General features: G+C 59.5%; 1 protein-coding gene across 4 annotated transcripts in view; it reads left to right on the top strand.

Moving 5' to 3' along the window:
• Window positions 1-24729, top strand: part of LOC119965425 (RELT-like protein 2) — a 66636-nt gene that overhangs the window by 9331 nt on the left and 32576 nt on the right. For 2 of the 4 annotated variants that reach the window (XM_038796193.1, XM_038796192.1), the window contains exons 1-2: window positions 12850-12962; window positions 14507-14715. In XM_038796193.1, coding sequence (XP_038652121.1) covers window positions 12943-12962; window positions 14507-14715 — 229 coding nt within the window. In that variant the 5' untranslated portion in view covers window positions 12850-12942. Of the gene's footprint in view, window positions 1-12849; window positions 12963-14506; window positions 14716-24729 lie in introns of those variants that run through there. The other 2 variants (XM_038796196.1, XM_038796195.1) reach the window with 1 other exon arrangement.

Raw genomic sequence — 24729 nt, 5'->3', positions numbered from 1 at the left:
GACCGAGCCCCGCGCCGGCCGGAGAATCGCCGCGACTGAGCCCCGCGCCGGGCCGGAGAATCGCCGCGACCGAGCCCCGCGCCGGGCCGGAGAATCACAGTGACGGCGCCCTGCGCCGGGCCGGAGAATCACCGTGACCGAGCCCCGCGCCAGGCCGGAGAATCGCCGCGACTGTGCCCCACGCCGGCCGGAGAATCGCCGCGACCGAGCCCCGCGCCAGGCCGGAGAATCGCCGCGACCGAGCCCCGCGCCGGCCGGAAAATCGCCGTGACCGTGCCCCGCGCCGGGCCGGAGAATCGCCGCGACTGAGCCCCGCGCCGGGCCGGAGAATTGCCGCGACCGAGCCCTGGGCCGGAGAATCGCCGTGACCGTGCCCCGCACCAGGCCGGAGAATCACCGTGACCGTGCCCCGCGCCGGGCCGGAGAATCACCGTGACCGTGTCCCACGCCGGGCCGGAGAATCGCCGCGACCGTGCCCCACGCCAGGCCGGAGAATCACCGTGACCGTGCCCCGCGCCAGGCCGGAGAATCACCGTGACCGCGCCCCGCGCCGGGCCGGAGAATCGCCGTGACCGAGCCCCGCGCCGGGCCGGAGGATCGCCGCGACTGAGCCCCGCGCCGGGCCGGAGAATCGCCGCGACCGAGCCCCGCGCCGGGCCGGAGAATCACCGTGACGGCGCCCCGCGCCGGGCCGGAGAATCACCGTGACCGAGCCCCGCGCCAGGCCGGAGAATCGCCGCGACTGTGCCCCACGTCGGCCGGAGAATCGCCGCGACCGAGCCCCGCGCTGGCCGGAGAATCGCCGTGACCGTGCCCCGCGCCAGGCCGGAGAATCGCCGTGACCGAGCCCCGCGCCGGCCGGAAAATCGCCGTGACCGCGCCACGTGCTGGGCCGGGGAAACGCCGCGACTGAGCCCCGCGCCGGGCCGGAGAATTGCCGCGACCGAGCCCTGGGCCGGAGAATCGCCCTGACCGTGCCCCGCGCCAGGCCGGAGAATCAACGTGACCGTGCCCCGTGCCGGGCCGGAGAATCACCGTGACCGTGCCCCACGCCGGGCCGGAGAATCACCGTGACCGCGCCGGGCCGGAGAATCGCCGCGACAGAGCCCCGCGCCAGGCCGGAGAATCACCGTGACCGTGCCCCGCGCCAGGCCGGAGAATCACCGTGACCGCGCCGGGCCGGAGAATCGCCGCGACAGAGCCCCGCGCCAGGCCGGAGAATCACCGTGACCGTGCCCCGCGCCAGGCCGGAGAATCGCCGCGACTGAGCCCCGCGCCGGGCCGGAGAATCACCGCGACCGTGCCCCGCGCCGGGCGGAGAATCGCCGCGACTGAGCCCCGCGCCGGGCCAGTGAATCGCCCGCGCCGGGCCGGAGAATCGCCGCGACCGTGCCCCGCGCCAGGCCGGAGAATCGCCGTGACCGAGCCCCGCGCCAGGCCGGAGAATCGCCGTGACCGTGCCCCGCGCCGGGCCGGAGAATCGCCGCGACCGTGCCCCACGCCGGGCCGGAGAATCACCGTGACCGTGCCCCGCGCCAGGCCGGAGAATCACCGTGACCGAGCCCCGCGCCGGGCCGGAGAATCGCCGTGACCGCGCCCCGCGCTGGGCCGGAGAATCACCGTGACCGTGCCCCGCGCTGGGCCGGAGAATCGCCGTGACCGCGCCCCGCGCTGGGCCGGAGAATCGCCGCGACAGAGCCCCGCGCCGGGCCGGAGAATCACCGTGACCGCGCCCCGCGCCGGGCCGGAGAATCGCAGCGACCGAGCCCCGCGCCAGGCCGGAGAATCGCCGCGACCGAGCCCCGCGCCGGCCGGAGAATCGCCGCGACCGTGCCCCGCGCCAGGCCGGAGAATCGCCGTGACCGAGCCCCGCGCCGGGCCGGAGAATCGCCGCGACTGAGCCCCGCGCCGGGCCAGAGAATCACCGTGACCGTGCCCTGCGCCGGGCCGGAGAATCGCTGTGACCGTGCCCCGCGCCGGGCCGGAGAATCGCCGCGACCGTGCCCCGCGCCGGGCCAGAGAATCACCGTGACCGTGCCCCGCGCCGGGCCGGAGAATCACCGTGACCGTGCCCCGCGCCAGGCCGGAGAATCACCGTGACCGCGTCCCGCGCTGGGCCGGAGAATCGCCGCGACAGAGCCCCGCGCCAGGCCGGAGAATCACCGTGGCCGTGCCCCGCACCAGACCGGAAAATCACCGTGACCGCGCCCCGCGCCGGGCCGGAGAATCACCGCGACCGAGCCCCGCGCCAGGCCGGAAAATCGGCGCGACCGAGCCCCGCGCCAGGCCGGAGAATCGCCGCGACCGTGCCCCACGCCAGGCCGGAGAATCACCGTGACCGTGCCCCGCGCCGGGCCGGAGAATCACCGTGACCGCGCCCCGCGCCGGGCCGGAGAATCGCCGTGACCGCGCCCCGCGCCGGGCCGGAGAATCGCCGCGACTGAGCCCCGCGCCGGGCGGAGAATCGCCGCGACCGAGCCCCGCGCCGGGCCGGAGAATCACCGTGACGGCGCCCCGCGCCGGGCCGGAGAATCACCGTGACCGAGCCCCGCGCCAGGCCGGAGAATCGCCGCGACTGTGCCCCACGCCGGCCGGAGAATCGCCGCGACCGAGCCCCCGCGCCGGCCGGAGAATCGCCGTGACCGTGCCCCGCGCCAGGCCGGAGAATCGCCGTGACCGAGCCCCGCGCAGGCCGGAAAATCGCCGTGACCGCGCCACGTGCTGGGCCGGAGAATCGCCGCGACTGAGCCCCGCGCCGGGCCGGAGAATTGCCGCGACCGAGCCCTGGGCCGGAGAATCGCCGTGACCGTGCCCCGCGCCAGGCCGGAGAATCAACGTGACCGTGCCCCGTGCCGGGCCGGAGAATCACCGTGACCGTGCCCCACGCCGGGCCGGAGAATTGCCGCGACCGTGCCCCACGCCGGGCCGGAGAATCACCGTGACCGTGCCCCGCGCCAGGCCGGAGAATCACCGTGACCGCGCCGGGCCGGAGAATCGCCGCGACAGAGCCCCGCGCCAGGCCGGAGAATCACCGTGACCGTGCCCCGCGCCAGGCCGGAGAATCGCCGCGACTGAGCCCCGCGCCAGGCCGGAAAATCGGCGCGACCGAGCCCCGCGCCAGGCCGGAGAATCGCCGCGACCGTGCCCCACGCCAGGCCGGAGAATCACCGTGACCGTGCCCCGCGCCGGGCCGGAGAATCACCGTGACCGCGCCCCGCGCCGGGCCGGAGAATCGCCGTGACCGCGCCCCGCGCCGGGCCGGAGAATCGCCGCGACCGTGCCCCACGCCAGGCCGGAGAATCACCGTGACCGTGCCCCGCGCCGGGCCGGAGAATCACCGTGACCGCGCCCCGCGCCGGGCCGGAGAATCGCCGTGACCGCGCCCCGCGCCGGGCCGGAGAATCGCCGCGACTGAGCCCCGCGCCGGGCCGGAGAATCGCCACGACCGAGCCCCGCGCCGGGCCGGAGAATCACCGTGACGGCGCCCCGCGCCGGGCCGGAGAATCACCGTGACCGAGCCCCGCGCCAGGCCGGAGAATCGCCGCGACTGTGCCCCACGCCGGCCGGAGAATCGCCGCGACCGAGCCCCGCGCCGGCCGGAGAATCGCCGTGACCGTGCCCCGCGCCAGGCCGGAGAATCGCCGTGACCGAGCCCCGCGCCGGCCGGAAAATCGCCGTGACCGCGCCACGTGCTGGGCCGGAGAATCGCCGCGACTGAGCCCCGCGCCGGGCCGGAGAATTGCCGCGACCGAGCCCTGGGCCGGAGAATCGCCGTGACCGTGCCCCGCGCCAGGCCGGAGAATCAACGTGACCGTGCCCCGTGCCGGGCCGGAGAATCACCGTGACCGTGCCCCACGCCGGGCCGGAGAATTGCCGCGACCGTGCCCCACGCCGGGCCGGAGAATCACCGTGACCGTGCCCCGCGCCAGGCCGGAGAATCACCGTGACCGCGCCGGGCCGGAGAATCGCCGCGACAGAGCCCCGCGCCAGGCCGGAGAATCACCGTGACCGTGCCCCGCGCCAGGCCGGAGAATCGCCGCGACTGAGCCCCGCGCCGGGCCGGAGAATCACCGCGACCGTGCCCCGCGCCGGGCCGGAGAATCGCCGCGACTGAGCCCCGCGCCGGGCCAGTGAATCGCCCGCGCCGGGCCGGAGAATCGCCGTGACCGAGCCCCGCGCCGGGCCGGAGAATCGCCGCGACCGTGCCCCGCGCCAGGCCGGAGAATCGCCGTGACCGAGCCCCGCGCCAGGCCGGAGAATCGCCGTGACCGTGCCCTGCGCCGGGCCGGAGAATCGCCGTGACCGAGCCCCGCGCCAGGCCGGAGAATCGCCGCGACCGTGCCCCACGCCGGGCCGGAGAATCACTGTGACCGTGCCCCGCGCTGGGCCGGAGAATCACCGTGACCGAGCCCCGCGCCGGGCCGGAGAATCGCCGTGACCGCGCCCCGCGCTGGGCCGGAGAATCACCGTGACCGTGCCCCGCGCTGGGCCGGAGAATCGCCGTGACCGCGCCCCGCGCTGGGCCGGAGAATCGCCGCGACAGAGCCCCGCGCCAGGCCGGAGAATCACCGTGACCGAGCCCCGCGCCAGGCCGGAGAATCACCGTGACCGCGCCCCGCGCCGGGCCGGAGAATCGCAGCGACCGAGCCCCGCGCCGGGCCGGAGAATCGCCGCGACCGAGCCCCGCGCCGGCCGGAGAATCGCCGCAACCGTGCCCCGCGCCAGGCCGGAGAATCGCCGTGACCGAGCCCCGCGCCGGGCCGGAGAATCGCCGCGACTGAGCCCCGCGCCGGGCCAGAGAATCACCGTGACCGTGCCCTGCGCCGGGCCGGAGAATCGCTGTGACCGTGCCCCGCGCCGGGCCGGAGAATCGCCGCGACCGTGCCCCGCGCCGGGCCAGAGAATCACCGTGACCGTGCCCCCGCGCCGGGCCGGAGAATCGCCGCGACAGAGCCCCGCGCCAGGCCGGAGAATCACCGTGGCCGTTGCCCCGCACCAGACCGGAAATCACCGTGACCGCGCCCCGCGCCGGGCCGGAGAATCACCCGCGACCGAGCCCCGCGCCGGGCCGGAGAATCGGCGCGACCGAGCCCCGCGCCGGGCCGGAGAATCACCGTGACGGCGCCCCGCGCCGGGCCGGAGAATCACTGTGACCGTGCCCCGCGCCGGGCCGGAGAATCGGCGCGACCGAGCCCCGCGCCAGGCCGGAGAATCGGCGCGACCGAGCCCCGCGCCAGGCCGGAGAATCGCCGCGATCGTGCCCCGCGCCAGGCCGGAGAATCGCCGCGACCGAGCCCCGCGCCGGCCGGAGAATCGCCGCGACCGTGCCCCGCGCCAGGCCGGAGAATCGCCGTGACCGAGCCCCGCGCCGGCCGGAGAATCGGCGCGACCGAGCCCCGCGCTGTGCCGGAGAATCGCCGTGACCGAGCCCCGCGCCGGCCGGAGAATCGCCGTGACCGAGCCCCGCGCCAGCCGGAGAATCACCGTGACCGCGCCACGCGCCGGGCCGGAGAATCGCCGCGACTGAGCCCCGTGCCGGGCCGGAGAATCGCCGCGACTGAGCCCCGCGCCGGGCCAGAGAATTGCCGTGACCACGCCCCGCGCCGGGCCGGAGAATCACCGTGACCGCGTCCCGCGCCGGGCCGGAAAGTCGCGGCGACCGAGCCCCGCGCCGGGCCGGAGAATCGCCGTGACCGCGTCCCGTGCCGGGCCGGAGAATCACCGTGACCGTGACCGTGAAACGACGGTGTTCACGTCTGCACGGACACTTAGTCCCGCAATCAGTGAATTGCAATCAGTGAATTGCGCCCATTATCCCAGTTCTAAGTCTTTAGAGCAGCTAATTATTTCTGTCTTATATTTACTGTTCTATTCAATATAATTAGCTGAATTCCTACTTCAGCCATTTTATTTAGCTGCTTCAGCCAAAGGTGGTCCCTACACACTCATTACTGTAATTTCACACCCTGTTTATGTGTTTAGGTGTGTGTATTTCAAAGAGAGAGTGCAACGTGTTCGGGGGCGGGATTCTCTGACCCCACGCAGGGTCGGAGAATCGGCGGGCGGCGGCGTTATTTCCGCTCCCGCAGGGTTTTTAAATCCCCCACCGGCCAAAAACCGGCGCTGTGCAAATCCCGCCGGCAGCCTCTGAAAACAGCTGGCGCCGGCGGGATTTCATTTTTTTTTTAGTGTCCACAAATCTCCGGCCCGGATGGGCCGAAGTCCCGCCGACGTGGCCACTGGTCACGTCGGCGAAAATCACAGTTGCTTTAAAACGGCGTCAACCATTGATGATGGTTGACGCCGTTCAGTGTCGGGGGGTGGGTTGCGGCATCGGGGGGTGGGTTGCGGCATCGGGGGTGGGTTGCGGCATCGGGGGGGGGGGTGTTGCGGTATCGGGGGGTGGGTTGCGGCATCGGGGGGTGGGTTGCGGCATCTGGGGGGTTGCGGCATCCGGGGGGGGTTGCGGCATCGGGGGGGGGGGGGTTTGGGGCAGCGGCGTGCAGAGAGGGGGGGCTATGGATGCCCTGGGCCAACGCACCGTCGCCCCCCCCCTCTGTATGCCGCTGCCCCCTACCCCAACCACCCCCCCATCACCACCCCTACCTCCCTCCAACGCCCCTACCCCCCTCCCCACCACCCCTACCCCCCTCCCCACCACCCCACCTCCCTCCAACGCCCCTACCCCCCTCCCCACCACCCCTACCCCCCTCCCCACCACCCCTACCCCCCTCCAACGCCGCCCCCCATCTATCGCAACGCCGTAACCCCCCACCCTCAACGCCGGGTCCCCCTCCTCAACGCCGGTACCCACACCCCGTCCCCCTCCCTCTGAAGGCCGGTACCCACACAACCCCCCCCTCTCTCCTCCTCCCCCCCTTCCTTCCTCCTCCCCCCCTCCTTCCTCCTCCCCCCTCCTTCCTCCTCCCCCTTCCTTCCTCCTCCCCCCTTCCTTTCTCCTCCCCCCCCTCCTCCTCCCCCTTCCTTCCTCCTCCCCCCTTCCTTCCCCCTCCCCCCTTCCTTCCTCCTCCCCCCTTCCTTTCTCCTCCCCCCCTTCCTTCCTCCTCCCCCTTCCTTCCTCCTCCCCCCTTCCTTCCTCCGTTAGTGGGGGGTGGGGGGGTGGGGGGGTGCGGCGTTGGAGGGGGGTAGGGGTGGTGAAGGGGGTGGGGTGGTGAGGGGGGGGGTTTGGGTAGGGGCAGCTGCGTGCAGATGGGGGGGGGCAACGGTGCGTTGGCCCCGGGCATCAGTCGCCCCCCCCTCTGCACGCAGCTGCCCCTACCCCAACCCCCCCCTCACCACCCCTACCCCCTTCACCACCCCTACCCCCTTCACCACCCCTACCCCCTTCACCACCCCTACCCCCCTCCAACGCCGCACCCCCCCCCACTAACGGAGGAAGGAAGGGGGGGAGGAAGGAAGGGGGGGAGGAAGGAAGGGGGGGGAGGAAGGAAGGGGGGGAGGAAGGAAGGGGGGGAGGAGGAAGAAGGGGGGAGGAGGAAGAAGGGGGGAGGAGGAAGGAAGGGGGGGAGGGGGAGAGAGGGGGGGTGTGGGTACCGGCCTTCAGAGGGAGGGGGACGGGGTGTGGGTACCGGCGTTGAGGGGGGGGGGGGGACCCGGCGTTGAGGGGGGGGGACCCGGCGTTGAGGGGGGGGGGAACCCGGCGTTGAGGGGGGGGACCCGGCGTTGAGGGGGGGGACCCGGCGATGAGGGGGGGGTTGCGGCGTTGCGAGAGATGGGGGGCGGCATTGGAGGGGGGTAGGTGTGGTGGGGAGGGAGGTAGGGGTGGTGGGGAGGGGGGTAGGAGTGGTGGGGAGGGAGGTAGGGGTGGTGAGGGGGGGGGTTGGGGTAGGGGCAGCGGCGTACAGAGGGGGGGGCGACGGTGCGTTGGCCCCGGGCATCCGTTGCCCCCCTCTCTGCACGCCGCTGCCCGCAACCCCCCCCGATGCCGCAACCCCCCCCCCGATGCCGCAACCCCCCCCGATGCCGCAACCCCCCCCGATGCCGCAACCCCCCCCCGATGCCGCAACCCCCCCCCGATGCCGCAACCCCCCCCGATGCCGCAACCCCCCCCGATGCCGCAACCCCCCCCGATGCCGCAACCCCCCCCGATGCCGCAACCCCCCCCCGATGCCGCAACCCCCCCCCCGATGCCGCAACCCCCCCCCCGATGCCGCAAACCCCCCCCGATGCCGCAACCCCCCCCCCAAATGCCAGGTCTCCGCCCCCAAATGCCGGGTCTGTCTCTCTCCTCCTCCTCCTCCAAAAAACGCCGGGTCTCACCACTTCCGCAGCTGGTGAAACTGACGCGTATCGCGTCAGTCAGCTGCTGGCCCCTCCGGGAACGGAGATTGCCAGCTTAAAAGAAGGCCCGGATGCCGGAGTCATGCACACCGCTTTTTCCCGCCGGAAATGGGCGTCACGTCGGTCCGCCGAGAATTTCGCCCTAGGTGTGTGTATTTGAGAGAGTGTGACGTGTTTAGGTGTGTGTATTTGAGAGAGTGTGACGTGTTTAGGTGTCTGTATTTGAGAGAGAGTGACGTGTTTAGGTATGTGTATTTGAGAGAGTGTGACGTGTTTAGGTGTGTGTATCTGAGAGAGAGTGCAACATGTTTAGGTGTGTGTATTTGAGAGAGAGCGCGACGTGTTTAGGTGTGTGTATTTGAGAGAGAGTGTGACGTGTTTAGGTGTGTGTATTTGAGAGAGTGCGACGTGTTTAGGTGTGTGTATTTGAGAGAGAGAGTGCGACGCTTTTAGGTGTGTGTATTTGAAAGAGAGAGTGCAACGTGTTTAGGTGCGTGTATTTGAGAGACACTGTGACGTGTTTAGGTGTGTGTATTTGAGAGAGAGTGCGACGTGTATAGGTGTCTATTTGAGAGAGAGTGCGACGTGTTTAGGTGTGTGTATTTGAGAGAGAGTGCGACGTGTTTAGGTGTATGTATTTGAGAGAGAGAGTGCGACGTCTTTAGGTGTGTGTATATGAGAGAGAGAGTGCGATGCTTTTAGGTGTGTGTATTTGAAAGAGAGAGTTCGACGTGTTTAGGTGCGTGTATTTGAGAGACAGTGTGATGTGTTTAGGTGTGTGTATTTGAGAGAGAGGGCAACGTGTTTAGGTGTGTGTATTTGAGAGAGAGAGTGCGACGTGTTTAGGTGTGTGTATTTGAGAGAGAGTGCGACGTGTTTAGGTGTGTGTATTTGAGAGAGAGAGTGCGACGTCTTTAGGTGTGTGTATTTGAGAGAGAGAGTGCGACGCTTTTAGGTGTGTGTATTTGAAAGAGAGAGTTCGACGTGTTTAGGTGCGTGTATTTGAGAGACAGTGTGACGTGTTTAGGTGTGTGTATTTGAGAGAGAGGGCGACGTGTTTAGGTGTGTGTATTTGAAAGAGAGAGTGCGACGTGTTTAGGTGCATGTATTTGAGAGAGAGTGCGACGTGTTTAGGTGTGTGTATTTGAGAGAGTGCGATGTGTTTAGGTGTGTGTATTTGAAAGAGAGAGTGCGACGTGTTTAGGTGTGTGTATCTGAGAGAGTGTGACGTGTTTAGGTGTGTGTATCTGAGAGAGAGAGTGTGACGTGTTTAGGTGTGTGTATTTGAGAGAGAGTGCGACGTGTTTAGGTGTGTGTATTTGCGAGAAAGTGCGACGTGTTTAGGTGCGTGTATTTGAGAGAGTGCGACGTCTTTAGGTCTGTGCATCTGAGAGAGTGCAACGTGTTTAGGTGTGTGAATTTGAGAGAGAGTGCGACGTGTTTAGGTGTGTGTATTTGAAAGAGAGTGCAACGTGTTTAGGTGTGTGGATTTGAGAGATAGTGTGACATGTTTAGGTGTGTGTATCTGAGAGAGAGTGCGACGTATTTAAGTGTGTGTATTTGAGAGAGAGTGCGACGTGTTTAGGTGTGTGTATTTGCGAGAAAGTGTGTGACGTGTTTAGGTGTGTGTATTTGAGAGAGAGCGTGACGTGTTTAGGTGTGTGTTTGAGAGAGAGAGTGTGACATATTTAGGTGTGTGTATTTGAGAGAGAGTGCGACGTGTTTAGGTGTGTGTACATGAGAGACAGTGTGACGTGTTTAGGTGTGTGTATTTGAGAGACAGTGCGATGTGTTTAGGTGTGTGTATTTGAGAGACAGTGCGATGTGTTTAGGTGTGTGTGTTTGAGAGAGAGTGCGACGTGTTTAGGTGTGTGTATCTGAGAGAGAGTGCGACGCTTTTAGGTGTGTGTATTTGAGAGAGAGTGCGACTTGTTTAGGTGTGTGTATCTGAGAGAGAGAGTGTGACATGTTTAGATGTGTGTATTTGAGAGAGAGTGTGACGTGTTTAGGTGTGTGTATCTGAGAGAGAGAGTGTGACGTGTTTAGGTGTGTGTATTTGAGAGAGAGAGGGTGACGTGTTTAGGTGTGTGTATCTGAGAGAGTGTGACATGTTTAGGTGTGTGTATTTGAGAGAGAGTGCGACGTGTTTAGGTGTGTGTATTTGAGAGAGAGTGTGACGTGTTTAGGTGTGTGTATTTGAGAGACAGTGCGATGTGTTTAGGTGTGTGTATTTGAGAGACAGTGCGATGTGTTTAGGTGTGTGTGTTTGAGAGAGTGCAACGTCTTTAGGTGTGTGTATTTGAGAGAGAGTGTGTGACATATTTAGGTGTGTGTATCTGAGAGATAGAGACTGCCATGTTTTGGTGTGTGTATTTGAGAGAGAGAGGGAGTGTGACGTGTTTAGGTGTGTGTATTTGAGAGAGAGAGTGCAATGTGTTTAGGTGTGTGTATCTGAGAGAGTATGACATGTTTAGGTGTGTGTACCTGAGAGAGAGAGTGTGACGTGTTTAGGTGTGTGTGTTTGAGAGAGAGAGTGCAACGCTTTTAGGTGTGTGTATTTGAGAGAGAGTGCGACTTGTTTAGGTGTGTGTATCTGAGAGAGAGAGTGTGACGTGTTTAGGTGTGTGTATCTGAGAGAGAGAGTGTGACGTGTTTAGGTGTGTGTATCTGAGAGAGAGAGTGTGACATGTTTAGGTGTGTGTATCTGAGAGAGAGAGTGTGACGTGTTTAGGTGTGTGTATCTGAGAGAGTGTGACGTGTTTAGGTGTGTGTATCTGAGAGAGTGTGACATGTTTAGGTGTGTGTATTTGAGAGAGAGAGTGCGACGTGTTTAGGTGTGTGTATTTGAGAGAGAGTGCAACGTGTTTAGGTGTGTGTATCTGAGAGAGAGAGTGTGACGTGCTTAGGTGTGTGTATTTGAGAGAGAGAGTGTGACGTGTTTAGGTGTGTGTATCTGAGAGAGTGCGACGTGTTTAGGTGTGTGTATTTGAGAGAGAGTGCATCGTGTTTAGGTGTGTGTATCTGAGAGAGTGCGACGTGTTTAGGTGTGTGTGTCTGAGAGAGAGAGTGTGACATGTTTAGGTGTGTGTATCTGAGAGAGAGAGTGTGACGTGTTTAGGTGTGTGTATCTGAGAGAGAGAGTGTGACGTGTTTAGGTGTGTGTATCTGAGAGAGTGCGACGTGTTTAGGTGTGTGTATCTGAGAGAGAGTGTGACGTGTTTAGGTGTGTGTATTTGAGAAAGAGAGTGTGACGTGTTTAGGTGTGTGTATTTGAGAGAGAGAGTGTGACATGTTTAGGTGTGTGTATCTGAGAGAGTGCGACGTGTTTAGGTGTGTGTATCTGAGAGAGAGTGTGACGTGTTTAGGTGTGTGTATTTGAGAAAGAGAGTGTGACGTGTTTAGGTGTGTGTATTTGAGAGAGAGAGTGTGACATGTTTAGGTGTGTGTATCTGAGAGAGTGTGACATGTTTAGGTGTGTGTATTTGTGAGAGAGAGTGTGACATGTTTAGGTGTGTGTATCTGAGAGAGTGTGACATGTTTAGGTGTGTGTATTTGAGAGAGAGAGTGTGACGTGTTTAGGTGTGTGTATCTGAGAGAGTGTGACGTGTTTAGGTGTGTGTATCTGAGAGAGTGTGACATGTTTAGGTGTGTGTATCTGAGAGTGTGACATGTTTAGGTGTGTGTATCTGAGAGAGTGTGACGTGTTTAGGTGTGTGTATCTGAGAGAGAGAGTGTGACGTGTTTAGGTGTGTGTATCTGAGAGAGTGTGACATGTTTAGGTGTGTGTATCTGAGAGAGTGTGACGTGTTTAGGTGTGTGTATCTGAGAGAGAGTGTGACGTGTTTAGGTGTGTGTATCTGAGAGAGTGTGACATGTTTAGGTGTGTGTATTTGAGAGAGAGTGTGACGTGTTTAGGTGTGTGTATCTGAGAGAGTGTGACATGTTTAGGTGTGTGTATTTGAGAGAGAGTGTGACGTGTTTAGGTGTGTGTATCTGAGAGAGTGTGACATGTTTAGGTGTGTGTATCTGAGAGAGAGTGTGACACGTTTAGGTGTGTGTATTTGAGAGAGAGAGTGTGACGTGTTTAGGTGTGTGTATCTGAGAGAGTGTGACATGTTTAGGTGTGTGTATCTGAGAGAGAGTGTGACACGTTTAGGTGTGTGTATCTGTGTATTTGAGACAATATGTGGATGAATTTTCCTATATTTTTTCAAAGTGTTGTTTCTGGTCTGAAAACCGGGGAGAATCCCTCTGTCGGTGCTGCTGGGAAACCTGAATATTCAACCTCTTTAATAAAAAGTTTTGCCCAGGAGATTCAGGCAGGGCTTGTGGCCTCTTGCCTCTGATTCGCTCGTCCCGGGGAAACATAATCTCTGTATCAGCTCCTTTTAAGCGCCTCCCCAGCACATTTCCCACGTCTAGTCAGGGGGGGGGGGGGAGGGCTGGTAAATGGCACCACGCGTCACAGAGGGAACCCTCACCACACTCCTGGATGGTGCTGAGCAGAGGCGTCATGTCCTGTACCCGTGATTGGTCAGACGTCCAGCAAGCAACGTCACCAACCGCGCCTGGGAGGCTGTGGCCACGACAGTGACCGCCTGCTCGCGCTATTAGAGGACAGGGCTACAATGCCAAAGGTGAATGATCTTCGTGCAGCCAGGGTAAGTCTACCCCCTCATGTCTCCTGCTGCACCCCTTCACAAACCCATCACACCCGTCACGGTGAACTCTCCCCCAGCCATCTCATGGGGCCCTGACACATGTCACCCTGGGGGGTGTCCAGCCCCCACTGCCCACCCACACACCCCCTCCCCCACCCTGTGAGTGACACACCTCCAGCCCAGCACTACAACACCCACGCATCCCAAAAGTAGTCAGGGACCCTAAAGGTCCAGGTCCCTCTGGGGACCTGCGCCGCTCTTGGCACCCCCCCCCCCAGCCTCTCCCCCAAACCCCCATCTATATCCCGCACCCCCCCTCCCCCCCCACAGCAACGCTCAGTCCTCGCCTGTCTGCCAGCATTCCCTCGGTGTGAGGATGTCAAGGGAAGAAAATGTGTGAGAGTCTGCCCACCTGGTCAGTAGGTGGGGAAGAACATCCCCCCCCCCCCCCCTCCCCAGCCCTCGGAGGGAGCAGAAGCAGCTGAGATGTGTCATTCAGCCTCTCTTGGCCCCTTGATCACCCCGTTCAGTGGTAGGTCGTGTTCAATCGATGCGCTTGGTACCGCGATCAACACTGGGAGCGATTCTCCACCTGCATTGCTCCCGGCGCACATCCTGCTATTCCTGGAGGGTAGTTCGGGAGCCCCTAAATGGCGTCCGTGCTGAGAACCAGATTCGCATCTTTAAATGAGCAGTTTCCGGGTTTTAACCGGAGCGTCCTGGCTCACGGGATTCTCCGCCTCTGCAAGCGCAGTGTGAGGCCGGCAGGAATCCCTACTGGACTCCATCAACGGAGACCAGACATGATGACCACACGAGGGGGCTCGGAGGCCATTAGAACCCTCGGGTGGATGGGGGACGAATTTGGGATGTGCCCTGCCACTGGTCCCGGCTCTCTGGCAGCGCCAACCTGGCACTTCCAGCCTGGCACTGCCAGGATACTAAGGGATGGAGCCTGAAAGAGGAGTGGTTCTATTAAAGGAGGAGATTGAGACAGGGCATGGAGGTTGTGGCCTGAAAAGGGGGTGGGGGGGAACCCCCGTGGACCCCATCGTAGGGTGTCAGTCACTTGGAGGGGAGTGGCGTGGGTGCTGATACCAGCGATGGTGGGGGTGGGGGGGGGGGGGGTGCTGATACCTGACAGTGGTGGGGGTGATGGGGGCCAGTAAGAGGCTGTAGGGTTGGCTGGTGTTCGAGGGGGCCCCCATCTCTGAGGAGTTGGCCTGGGCGACGCCTTTGGGTGCTGCACATCTTTTTCCCGGCAGGAATCTCCTCAAACTCCAGAAAATTGGCTATGTGTGAGCGGACTGCGATCTGGATCGCGATAACCCATCCGACATGAATTACAGCACTTTTCCTGCCGGGAACAACATATATTAAAAATTTGGGGGAGAATTGTGCCCATTATCTTGTCAGGATTAGCTGCTATCCATTGTGATATAAACGTGCGGTGAGCTACTATTCCAACCAGGACACTGAACTTACTCATTGCACTGGAAAGAAAATCGGGAAATTGTGATTAAAAGGTATCTTTGTTTCTCTAGGCAAGTGCAGAAAATGGAGAATCACGGAGGAGTTCAGGAGGTGACACCTCGTCCTCAGAACCTCTACACCGTCGTCCTGGTGCTTCTGGTCTTCATTGTCATGGGGTTAATGGGTGTTCTGCTCTGCCACATCCTGAAGGAGAAGGGCTATCATTGCCGGACATCGCGGGACGTGGACACAGAACCAGAGGCCACTACGACACCAGACGGTCAGTTCAATTTAATAGGGCTGTCGTTTTGGCTTTCCCCCCCCCCCTCCCTTTCCTGAAGATTCTGTGCAGGGCCCAAGGTGGTACCGAGGTCAGAGGTAGATGTTGAAGGGGTGCTTGGTTAGTTCCTACCGTGTGAAGAAAATGTTATTCGCCAAGAGGCGCTGGTTTAGCACAGGGCTAAATCGCTGGCTTTTAAAGCAGACCAAGACAGGCCAGCAGCGCAGGTTCAATTCCCGCACCGGCCTCCCCGAACAGGCGCCAGAATGTGGTGACTAGGGGCTTTTCACAGTAACTTCATTGAAGCCTACTTGTGACAATAAGCAATTTTCATTCATTCCATTTCATTTCATTAAAGCAGGCCAAGGCAGGCCAGCAGCATGGGTTCAATTCCCGTACCAGCCTCCCCGAACAGGTGCCGGAATGTGGCGACTAGGGGCTTTTCACAGTAACTTCATTTGAAGCCTACTTGTGACAATAAGCGATTTTCATTTCATTCATGGTGTCTACTGTGATATTTAGGGAAGCAGCCTTTTGTGCGTGTGTGTGAGAAATTTAATTAAACATCAAAGGCACAAGACATGAAAAGCAGGCGCTTGAAGTGAATCGGGCTGAGTTGGACATTCTAAAGGTAAATAAGGCATGGTTCGAAATTTGCATTAGGTGATAGTGTAAGGATCCTTCCTGTTCATTGCCTTATTTCCCCCTTTTTTATTTTTACCGGTATCATTTTTGATCCATGGATGCTTAATGGACATATATCTTTAAGTCAAGCAGCGGAGAAGAGAACGAGGAATTCAAGAAGTTGCAAATAGAATACAATGCTACCAGCTTTGGGCAGCAGAACCCAAACTTTGTGGCTCCACAGAGATAGAATCATAGAGTCCCAACCGTGCAGAAGGAGGCCATTCGGCCCATCAAGTCTGCATTGACCCTTTGAATGAGCCCCCTGCCTATTTGCGGGTGTCCATCGTGCTCTATCCCATAATCACATAACCTAACCTGCACATCTTGGACATGCACAGGCATGGGGAGAACGTACAAACTCCACATAGACAGTCACCCGAGGCGGGAATTGAACCATGGTCCCTGGCGCTGTGAAGCAGCAGTACTAATCACTGCGCCAATGTGCCACCATGCTGCCCCATAAGATGGAGTGGGGCTCAGTTCGATTGGCTGGCTGATGACCAATGAATGGGCCAAGAGGCTGTATTCTGCCCGGTAACAGATGTTGATTGGATCCTGCCTGAGTGGGGAAAGCAGAGTTGAAACCTGGACACCTGGGGACAAGGACCCTCTCTCTCCGTTTCTTTGTCTCTCTCCAAAAAGGCTGTGAGTTGACGTATTTCTGAAACTGCAGAGAACCTGAATGCATGAATCTACAGTGAAACCATCGCAGGCTGCAAACAGAGACCTGGATCGGAAAGCTTACTTTGATGGAAGGTCTGCTTAAAGACTTTGGTTATTGATTAACTCAATTGTGTTGCGATTCCGGGTCACGGGGATCTAGAATTGACCGTGCCCTAGCCCAAGGTGTCGTAACGATATGTAAGGGCTTGGATTTCAGTGGTTAATTTCAAAAGGGAACTAAAATATTTTACAAGTTGGGAAAGGTCATAAGTAAACGTGGGAAAGGTAAAGTTTTATTTGACCCAAGTGAGGGGGCAACAGCGAACATGGAAGAGTTTTATATTTTGGAGGCAGTTACGTTCAGAGAGATGCTGCGAACAATGGTTTTAATGATGTTAGAGAAAAGATGCATTTGATGAAAGGCTGGGAGTTGTGTAGGGCAGGGGGGAGGAGGGGCGGCCATGTAGGATCCTGGAGTGAGCTGGAACAGATCTGTGACAAAGTACAGTGAGCTACTGTTAGACCGCCCAGAAGAGGATCTGTTTTTTTTTACCAAAAGCAGGGTTTTGTTCTCAAGCTTGTTGGAATTCTCTACAGGAGAGTGAGAGAGAGAAAGTGGGAAAAGCCCTGTGACATATCTTCCCTGTAGAAATAGTGGGTGCACTGTGGTAATACTATTGGAATGTTTATTGATTAAATATCTATAGGGACTGTTGCCTAAAGGGGTGTTTATTGGTGTGTTTAATCAAGTAGAAACCCTTCTGTGGGAAATGTTTTGGAAGACTAATTTTACCTGTGTAACTGTACTAGAAGCATTGAAAGGATACAACACAGAGGAGGGCATTCAGCCCATCCAATCCATGCTGACCCTTCGGGCGCGATCTTCCGGCCAGGCTGTGCTGGAAAAGCAGCTTGCCGCTGCGCGGCGTGGGCGTTGAAAGCGGGAGACCCCGCCTCCGGGATCTACCCAGCTCGCAATGCCCTTTTATATGCCTGCACCCCAGCTCCATCCAGTGGTAGAATATAGTATTACATTAACTCTTAATGTGCCAGGTATTACACAGAATGATGCAACTGCCAATTGGTGGCCAAACCTCGGTGATATTTTTACGCATTGAGCATAGTTCAGTGGGTAACACACTAGCTTCTGGTCAGGAAGGTATTGTCCCAAGGTTCAATCCACAAACATAAGCTCATGATCTAGACTGGAACCCATGGTCACAGGTTTGAGGGAGTGCTGCACTGTCAGAGGGTCAATACTGAGGGAATGCTGCACTGTCCGAGGGTCAGTACTGAGGGAGTGCTGCACTGTCAGAGGGTCAGTACTGAGGGATTGCTGCACTGTCAGAGGGTCAGTACTGAGGGAGTCCCGCACTGTCCGAGGGTCAGTACTCAGGCAGTGCTGCACTGTCAGAGGGTCAGTACTGAGGGAGTGCTGCACTGTCAGAGGGTCAGTACTGAGGGAGTGCTGCACTGTCAGAGGGTCAGTACTGAGGGAGTGCTGCACTGTCAGAGGGTCAGTACTGAGGGAGTGCTGCACTGTCAGAGGGTCAGTACTGAGGGAGTGCTGCACTGTCAGAGGGTCAGTACTGAGGGAATGCTGTACTGTCCGAGGGTCAGTACTGAGGGAGTGCTGCACTGTCAGAGGGTCAGTACTGAGGGAGTGCTGCACTGTCAGAGGGTCAGTACTGAGGGAGTGCAGCACTGTCCGAGGGTCAGTACTGAGGGAGCGCTGCACTGTCAGAGGGTCAGTACTGAGGGAGTGCTGCACTGTCAGAGGGTCAGTACTGAGGGAGTGCAGCACTGTCAGAGGGTCAGTACTGAGGGAGTGCTGCACTGTCAGAGGGTCAGTGCTGAGGGAGTGCTGCACTGTCAGAGGGTCAGTACTGAGGGAGCGCTGCACTGTCACTGGGTCAGTACTGAGGGAGTGCCACACTGTCAGAGGGTCAGTACTGAGGGAGTGCTGCACTGTCAGAGGGTCAGTACTGAGGGAGTGCTACACTGTCAGAGGGTCAGTACTGAGGGAGTGCTGCACTGTCAGAGGGTCAGTACTGAGGGAGTGTAGCACTGTCAGAGGGTCAGTACTGAGGGAGTGCTGCACTGTCAGAGGGTCAGTACTGAGGGAGTGCTGCACTGTCAGAGGGTCACTACTGAGGGAGTGCTGCACTGTCAGAGGGTCAGTACTGAGGGAGCACTGCATTGTCAGAGGGTCAGTACTGAGGGAATGCTGCACTGTCAGAGGGTCAGTACTGAGGGAGTGCTGCACTGTCAGAGGGTCAGTACTGAGGGAGTGCTGCACTGTCAGAGGGTCAGTACTGAGGGAGAGTTTCACTGTCAGAGGGTCAGTACTGAGGGAGTACTGCACTGTCAGAGGGTCAGTACTGAGGGAGTACTGCACTGTCAGAGGGTCTGTACTGAGGGAGTGCTGCACTGTCAGAGGGTCAGTACTGAGGGAGTGCAGCACTGTCAGAGGGTCAATACTGAGGGAGCGCTGCACTGTCACTGGGTCAGTACTGAGGGAGTGCCACACTGTCAGAGGGTCATTACTGAGGGAGTGCTGCACTGTCAGAGGGTCAGTACTGAGGGAGTGCTGCATTGTCAGAGGGTCAGTACTGAGGGAGTGCTGCACTGTCAGAGGGTCAGTACTGAGGGAGTGCAGCACTGTCAGAGGGTCAGTACTGAGGGAGCGCTGCACTGTCACTGGGTCAGTACTGAGGGAGTGCCACACTGTCAGAGGGTCAGTACTGAGGGAGTGCTGCACTGTCAGAGGGTCAGTACTGAGGGAGTGCTGCATTGTCAGAGGGTCAGTACTGAGGGAGTGCTGCACTGTCAGGGGTTAGTACTGAGGGAGTGTAGCACTGTCAGAGGGTCAGTACTGAGGGAGTGCTGCACTGTCAGAGGGTCAGTACTGAGGGAGTGCTGCACTGTCAGAGGGTCAGTACTGAGGGAGTGCTGCACTGTCAGAGGGTCAGTACTGAGGGAGCACTGCATTGTCAGAGGGTCAGTACTGAGGGAATGCTGCACTGTCAGAGGGTCAGTACTGAGGGAGTGCTGCACTGTCAACGGGTCAGTACTGAGGGAGTGCTGCACTGTCAGAGGGTCAGTACTGAGGGAGAGTTGCACTGTCAGAGGGTCAGTACTGAGGGAGTACTGCACTGTCAGAGGGTCAGTACTGAGGGAGTACTGCACTGTCAGAGGGTCAGTACTGAGGGAGTGCTGCACTGTCAGAGGGTCAGTACTGAGGGAGTGCTGCACTGTCAGAGTGTCAGTACTGAGGGAGTGCTGCACTGTCAGAGGGTCAGTACTGAGGGAGTACTGCACTGTCAGAGGATCAGTACTGAGGGAGTACTGCACTGTCAGAGGGTCAGTACTGAGGGAGTGCTGCACTGTCAGAGGGTCAGTACTGAGGGAGTGCTGCACTGTCAGAGGGTCAGTACTGAGGGAGTGCTGCACTGTCAGAGGGTCAGTACTGAGGGAGTGCTGCACTGTCAGAGGGTCAGTACTGAGGGAGTGCTGCACTGTCAGAGGGTCAATACTGAGGGAGTGCTGCACTGTCAGAGGGTCAGTACTGAGGGAGTGCCGCACTGTCAGTGGGTCAGTACTGAGGGAGTGCTGCACTGTCAGAGGGTCAGTACTGAGGGAGTGCTGCACTGTCGGAGGGTCAGTACTGAGGGAGTGCTGCACTGTCAGAGGGTCAGTACTGAGGGAGTGCTGCACTGTCAGAGGGTCAGTACTGAGGGAGTGCCGCACTGTCAGAGGGTCATTACTGAGGGAGTGCTGCACTGTCAGAGGGTCAGTACTGAGTGCTGCACTGTCAGAGGGTCAGTACTGAGAGAGTGCTGCACTGTCAGAGGGTCAGTACTGAGGGAGTGCCGCACTGTCAGAGGGTCAGTACTGAGGGAGTGCTGCACTGTCAGAGGGTCAGTACTGAGGGAGTGCTGCACTGTCAGAGGGTCAGTACTGAGGGAGTGCTGCACTGTCAGAGGGTCAGTACTGAGGGAGTGCTGCACTGTCAGAGGGTCAGTACTGAGGGAGTGCTGCACTGTCAGAGGGTCAGTACTGAGGGAGTGCTGCACTGTCAGAGGGTCATTACTGAGGGAGTGCTGCACTGTCAGAGGGTCAGTACTGAGAGAGTGCTGCACTGTCAGAGGGTCAGTACTGAGGGATTGCTGCACTGTCAGAGGGTCAGTACTGAGGGAGTGCCACACTGTCAGAGGGTCAGTACTGAGGGAGTGCTGCACTGTCAGAGGGTCAGTACTGAGGGAGTGTTGCATTGTCAGAGGGTCAGTACTGAGGGAGTGCTGCACTGTCAGGGGTTAGTACTGAGGGAGTGTAGCACTGTCAGAGGGTCAGTACTGAGGGAGTGCTGCACTGTCAGAGGGTCAGTACTGAGGGAGTGCTGCACTGTCAGAGGGTCACTACTGAGGGAGTGCTGCACTGTCAGAGGGTCAGTACTGAGAGAGTGCTGCACTGTCAGAGGGTCAGTACTGAGGGAGTGCCGCACTGTCAGAGGGTCAGTACTGAGGGAGTGCTGCACTGTCAGAGGGTCAGTACTGAGGGAGTGCTGCACTGTCAGAGGGTCAGTACTGAGGGAGTGCTGCACTGTCAGAGGGTCAGTACTGAGGGAGTGCTGCACTGTCAGAGGGTCAGTACTGAGGGAGTGCTGCACTGTCAGAGGGTCAGTACTGAGGGAGTGCTGCACTGTCAGAGGGTCATTACTGAGGGAGTGCTGCACTGTCAGAGGGTCAGTATTGAGCGAGTGCTGCACTGTCAGAGGGTCAGTACTGAGGGAGTGCTGCACTGTCAGAGGGTCAGTACTGAGGGAGTGCCACACTGTCAGAGGGTCAGTACTGAGGGAGTGCTGCACTGTCAGAGGGTCAGTACTGAGGGAGTACTGCACTGTCAGAGGGTCAGTACTGAGGGAGTACTGCACTGTCAGAGGGTCAGTACTGAGGGAGTGCTGCACTGTCAGAGGGTCAGTACTGAGGGAGTGCTGCACTGTCAGAGGGTCAGTACTGAGGGAGTGCTGCACTGTCAGAGGGTCAGTACTGAGGGAGAGTTTCACTGTCAGAGGGTCAGTACTGAGGGAGTACTGCACTGTCAGAGGGTCAGTACTGAGGGAGTACTGCACTGTCAGAGGGTCAGTACTGAGGGAGTACTGCACTGTCAGAGGGTCAGTACTGAGGGAGTGCTGCACTGTCAGAGGGTCAGTACTGAGGGAGTGCTGCACTGTCAGAGGGTCAGTACTGAGGGAGTGCTGCACTGTCAGAGGGTCAGTACTGAGGGAGTGCTGCACTGTCAGAGGGTCAGTACTGAGGGAGTGCTGCACTGTCAGAGGGTCAATACTGAGGGAGTGCTGCACTGTCAGAGGGTCAGTACTGAGGGAGTGCCGCACTGTCAGTGGGTCAGTACTGAGGGAGTGCTGCACTGTCAGAGGGTCAGTACTGAGGGAGTGCTGCACTGTCGGAGGGTCAGTACTGAGGGAGTGCTGCACTGTCAGAGGGTCAGTACTGAGGGAGTGCTGCACTGTCAGAGGGTCAGTACTGAGGGAGTGCCGCACTGTCAGAGGGTCATTACTGAGGGAGTGCTGCACTGTCAGAGGGTCAGTACTGAGTGCTGCACTGTCAGAGGGTCAGTACTGAGAGAGTGCTGCACTGTCAGAGGGTCAGTACTGAGGGAGTGCCGCACTGTCAGAGGGTCAGTACTGAGGGAGTGCTGCACTGTCAGAGGGTCAGTACTGAGGGAGTGCTGCACTGTCAGAGGGTCAGTACTGAGGGAGTGCTGCACTGTCAGAGGGTCAGTACTGAGGGAGTGCTGCACTGTCAGAGGGTCAGTACTGAGGGAGTGCTGCACTGTCAGAGGGTCAGTACTGAGGGAGTGCTGCACTGTCAGAGGGTCATTACTGAGGGAGTGCTGCACTGTCAGAGGGTCAGTACTGAGAGAGTGCTGCACTGTCAGAGGGTCAGTACTGAGGGATTGCTGCACTGTCAGAGGGTCAGTACTGAGGGAGTGCCACACTGTCAGAGGGTCAGTACTGAGGGAGTGCTGCACTGTCAGAGGGTCAGTACTGAGGGAGTGTTGCATTGTCAGAGGGTCAGTACTGAGGGAGTGCTGCACTGTCAGGGGTTAGTACTGAGGGAGTGTAGCACTGTCAGAGGGTCAGTACTGAGGGAGTGCTGCACTGTCAGAGGGTCAGTACTGAGGGAGTGCTGCACTGTCAGAGGGTCACTACTGAGGGAGTGCTGCACTGTCAGAGGGTCAGTACTGAGAGAGTGCTGCACTGTCAGAGGGTCAGTACTGAGGGAGTGCTGCACTGTCAGAGGGTCAGTACTGAGGGAGTGCTGCACTGTCAGAGGGTCAGTACTGAGGGAGTGCTGCACTGTCAGAGGGTCAGTACTGAGGGAGTGCTGCACTGTCAGAGGGTCAGTACTGAGGGAGTGCTGCACTGTCAGAGGGTCAGTACTGAGGGAGTGCTGCACTGTCAGAGGGTCATTACTGAGGGAGTGCTGCACTGTCAGAGGGTCAGTACTGAGAGAGTGCTGCACTGTCAGAGGGTCAGTACTGAGGGATTGCTGCACTGTCAGAGGGTCAGTACTGAGGGAGTGCCACACTGTCAGAGGGTCAGTACTGAGGGAGTGCTGCACTGTCAGAGGGTCAGTACTGAGGGAGTACTGCACTGTCAGAGGGTCAGTACTGAGGGAGTACTGCACTGTCAGAGGGTCAGTACTGAGGGAGTGCTGCACTGTCAGAGGGTCAGTACTGAGGGAGTGCTGCACTGTCAGAGGGTCAGTACTGAGGGAGTGCTGCACTGTCAGAGGGTCAGTACTGAGGGAGAGTTTCACTGTCAGAGGGTCAGTACTGAGGGAGTACTGCACTGTCAGAGGGTCAGTACTGAGGGAGTACTGCACTGTCAGAGGGTCTGTACTGAGGGAGTGCTGCACTGTCAGAGGGTCAGTACTGAGGGAGTGCAGCACTGTCAGAGGGTCAATACTGAGGGAGCGCTGCACTGTCACTGGGTTAGTACTGAGGGAGTGCCACACTGTCAGAGGGTCATTACTGAGGGAGTGCTGCACTGTCAGAGGGTCAGTACTGAGGGAGTGCTGCATTGTCAGAGGGTCAGTACTGAGGGAGTGCTGCACTGTCAGAGGGTCAGTACTGAGGGAGTGCAGCACTGTCAGAGGGTCAGTACTGAGGGAGCGCTGCACTGTCACTGGGTCAGTACTGAGGGAGTGCCACACTGTCAGAGGGTCAGTACTGAGGGAGTGCTGCACTGTCAGAGGGTCAGTACTGAGGGAGTGCTGCATTGTCAGAGGGTCAGTACTGAGGGAGTGCTGCACTGTCAGGGGTTAGTACTGAGGGAGTGTAGCACTGTCAGAGGGTCAGTACTGAGGGAGTGCTGCACTGTCAGAGGGTCAGTACTGAGGGAGTGCTGCACTGTCAGAGGGTCACTACTGAGGGAGTGCTGCACTGTCAGAGGGTCAGTACTGAGGGAGCACTGCATTGTCAGAGGGTCAGTACTGAGGGAATGCTGCACTGTCAGAGGGTCAGTACTGAGGGAGTGCTGCACTGTCAACGGGTCAGTACTGAGGGAGTGCTGCACTGTCAGAGGGTCAGTACTGAGGGAGAGTTGCACTGTCAGAGGGTCAGTACTGAGGGAGTACTGCACTGTCAGAGGGTCAGTACTGAGGGAGTACTGCACTGTCAGAGGGTCAGTACTGAGTGAGTGCTGCACTGTCAGAGGGTCAGTACTGAGGGAGTGCTGCACTGTCAGAGTGTCAGTACTGAGGGAGTGCTGCACTGTCAGAGGGTCAGTACTGAGGGAGTACTGCACTGTCAGAGGGTCAGTACTGAGGGAGTACTGCACTGTCAGAGGGTCAGTACTGAGGGAGTGCTGCACTGTCAGAGGGTCAGTACTGAGGGAGTGCTGCACTGTCAGAGGGTCAGTACTGAGGGAGTGCTGCACTGTCAGAGGGTCAGTACTGAGGGAGTGCTGCACTGTCAGAGGGTCAGTACTGAGGGAGTGCTGCACTGTCAGAGGGTCAATACTGAGGGAGTGCTGCACTGTCAGAGGGTCAGTACTGAGGGAGTGCCGCACTGTCAGTGGGTCAGTACTGAGGGAGTGCTGCACTGTCAGAGGGTCAGTACTGAGTGAGTGCTGCACTGTCGGAGGGTCAGTACTGAGGGAGTGCTGCACTGTCAGAGGGACAGTACTGAGGGAGTGCTGCACTGTCAGAGGGTCAGTACTGAGGGAGTGCCGCACTGTCAGAGGGTCATTACTGAGGGAGTGCTGCACTGTCAGAGGGTCAGTACTGAGTGCTGCACTGTCAGAGGGTCAGTACTGAGAGAGTGCTGCACTGTCAGAGGGTCAGTACTGAGGGAGTGCCGCACTGTCAGAGGGTCAGTACTGAGGGAGTGCTGCACTGTCAGAGGGTCAGTACTGAGGGAGTGCTGCACTGTCAGAGGGTCAGTACTGAGGGAGTGCTGCACTGTCAGAGGGTCAGTACTGAGGGAGTGCTGCACTGTCAGAGGGTCATTACTGAGGGAGTGCTGCACTGTCAGAGGGTCAGTACTGAGAGAGTGCTGCACTGTCAGAGGGTCAGTACTGAGGGATTGCTGCACTGTCAGAGGGTCAGTACTGAGGGAGTGCCACACTGTCAGAGGGTC

The sequence above is a fragment of the Scyliorhinus canicula genome, chromosome 4 (assembly GCF_902713615.1).
Source record: "Scyliorhinus canicula chromosome 4, sScyCan1.1, whole genome shotgun sequence".
NCBI classification, from domain to species: Eukaryota; Metazoa; Chordata; class Chondrichthyes; order Carcharhiniformes; family Scyliorhinidae; genus Scyliorhinus; species Scyliorhinus canicula.
This window is presented reverse-complemented; position numbering and strand designations above follow the sequence as displayed.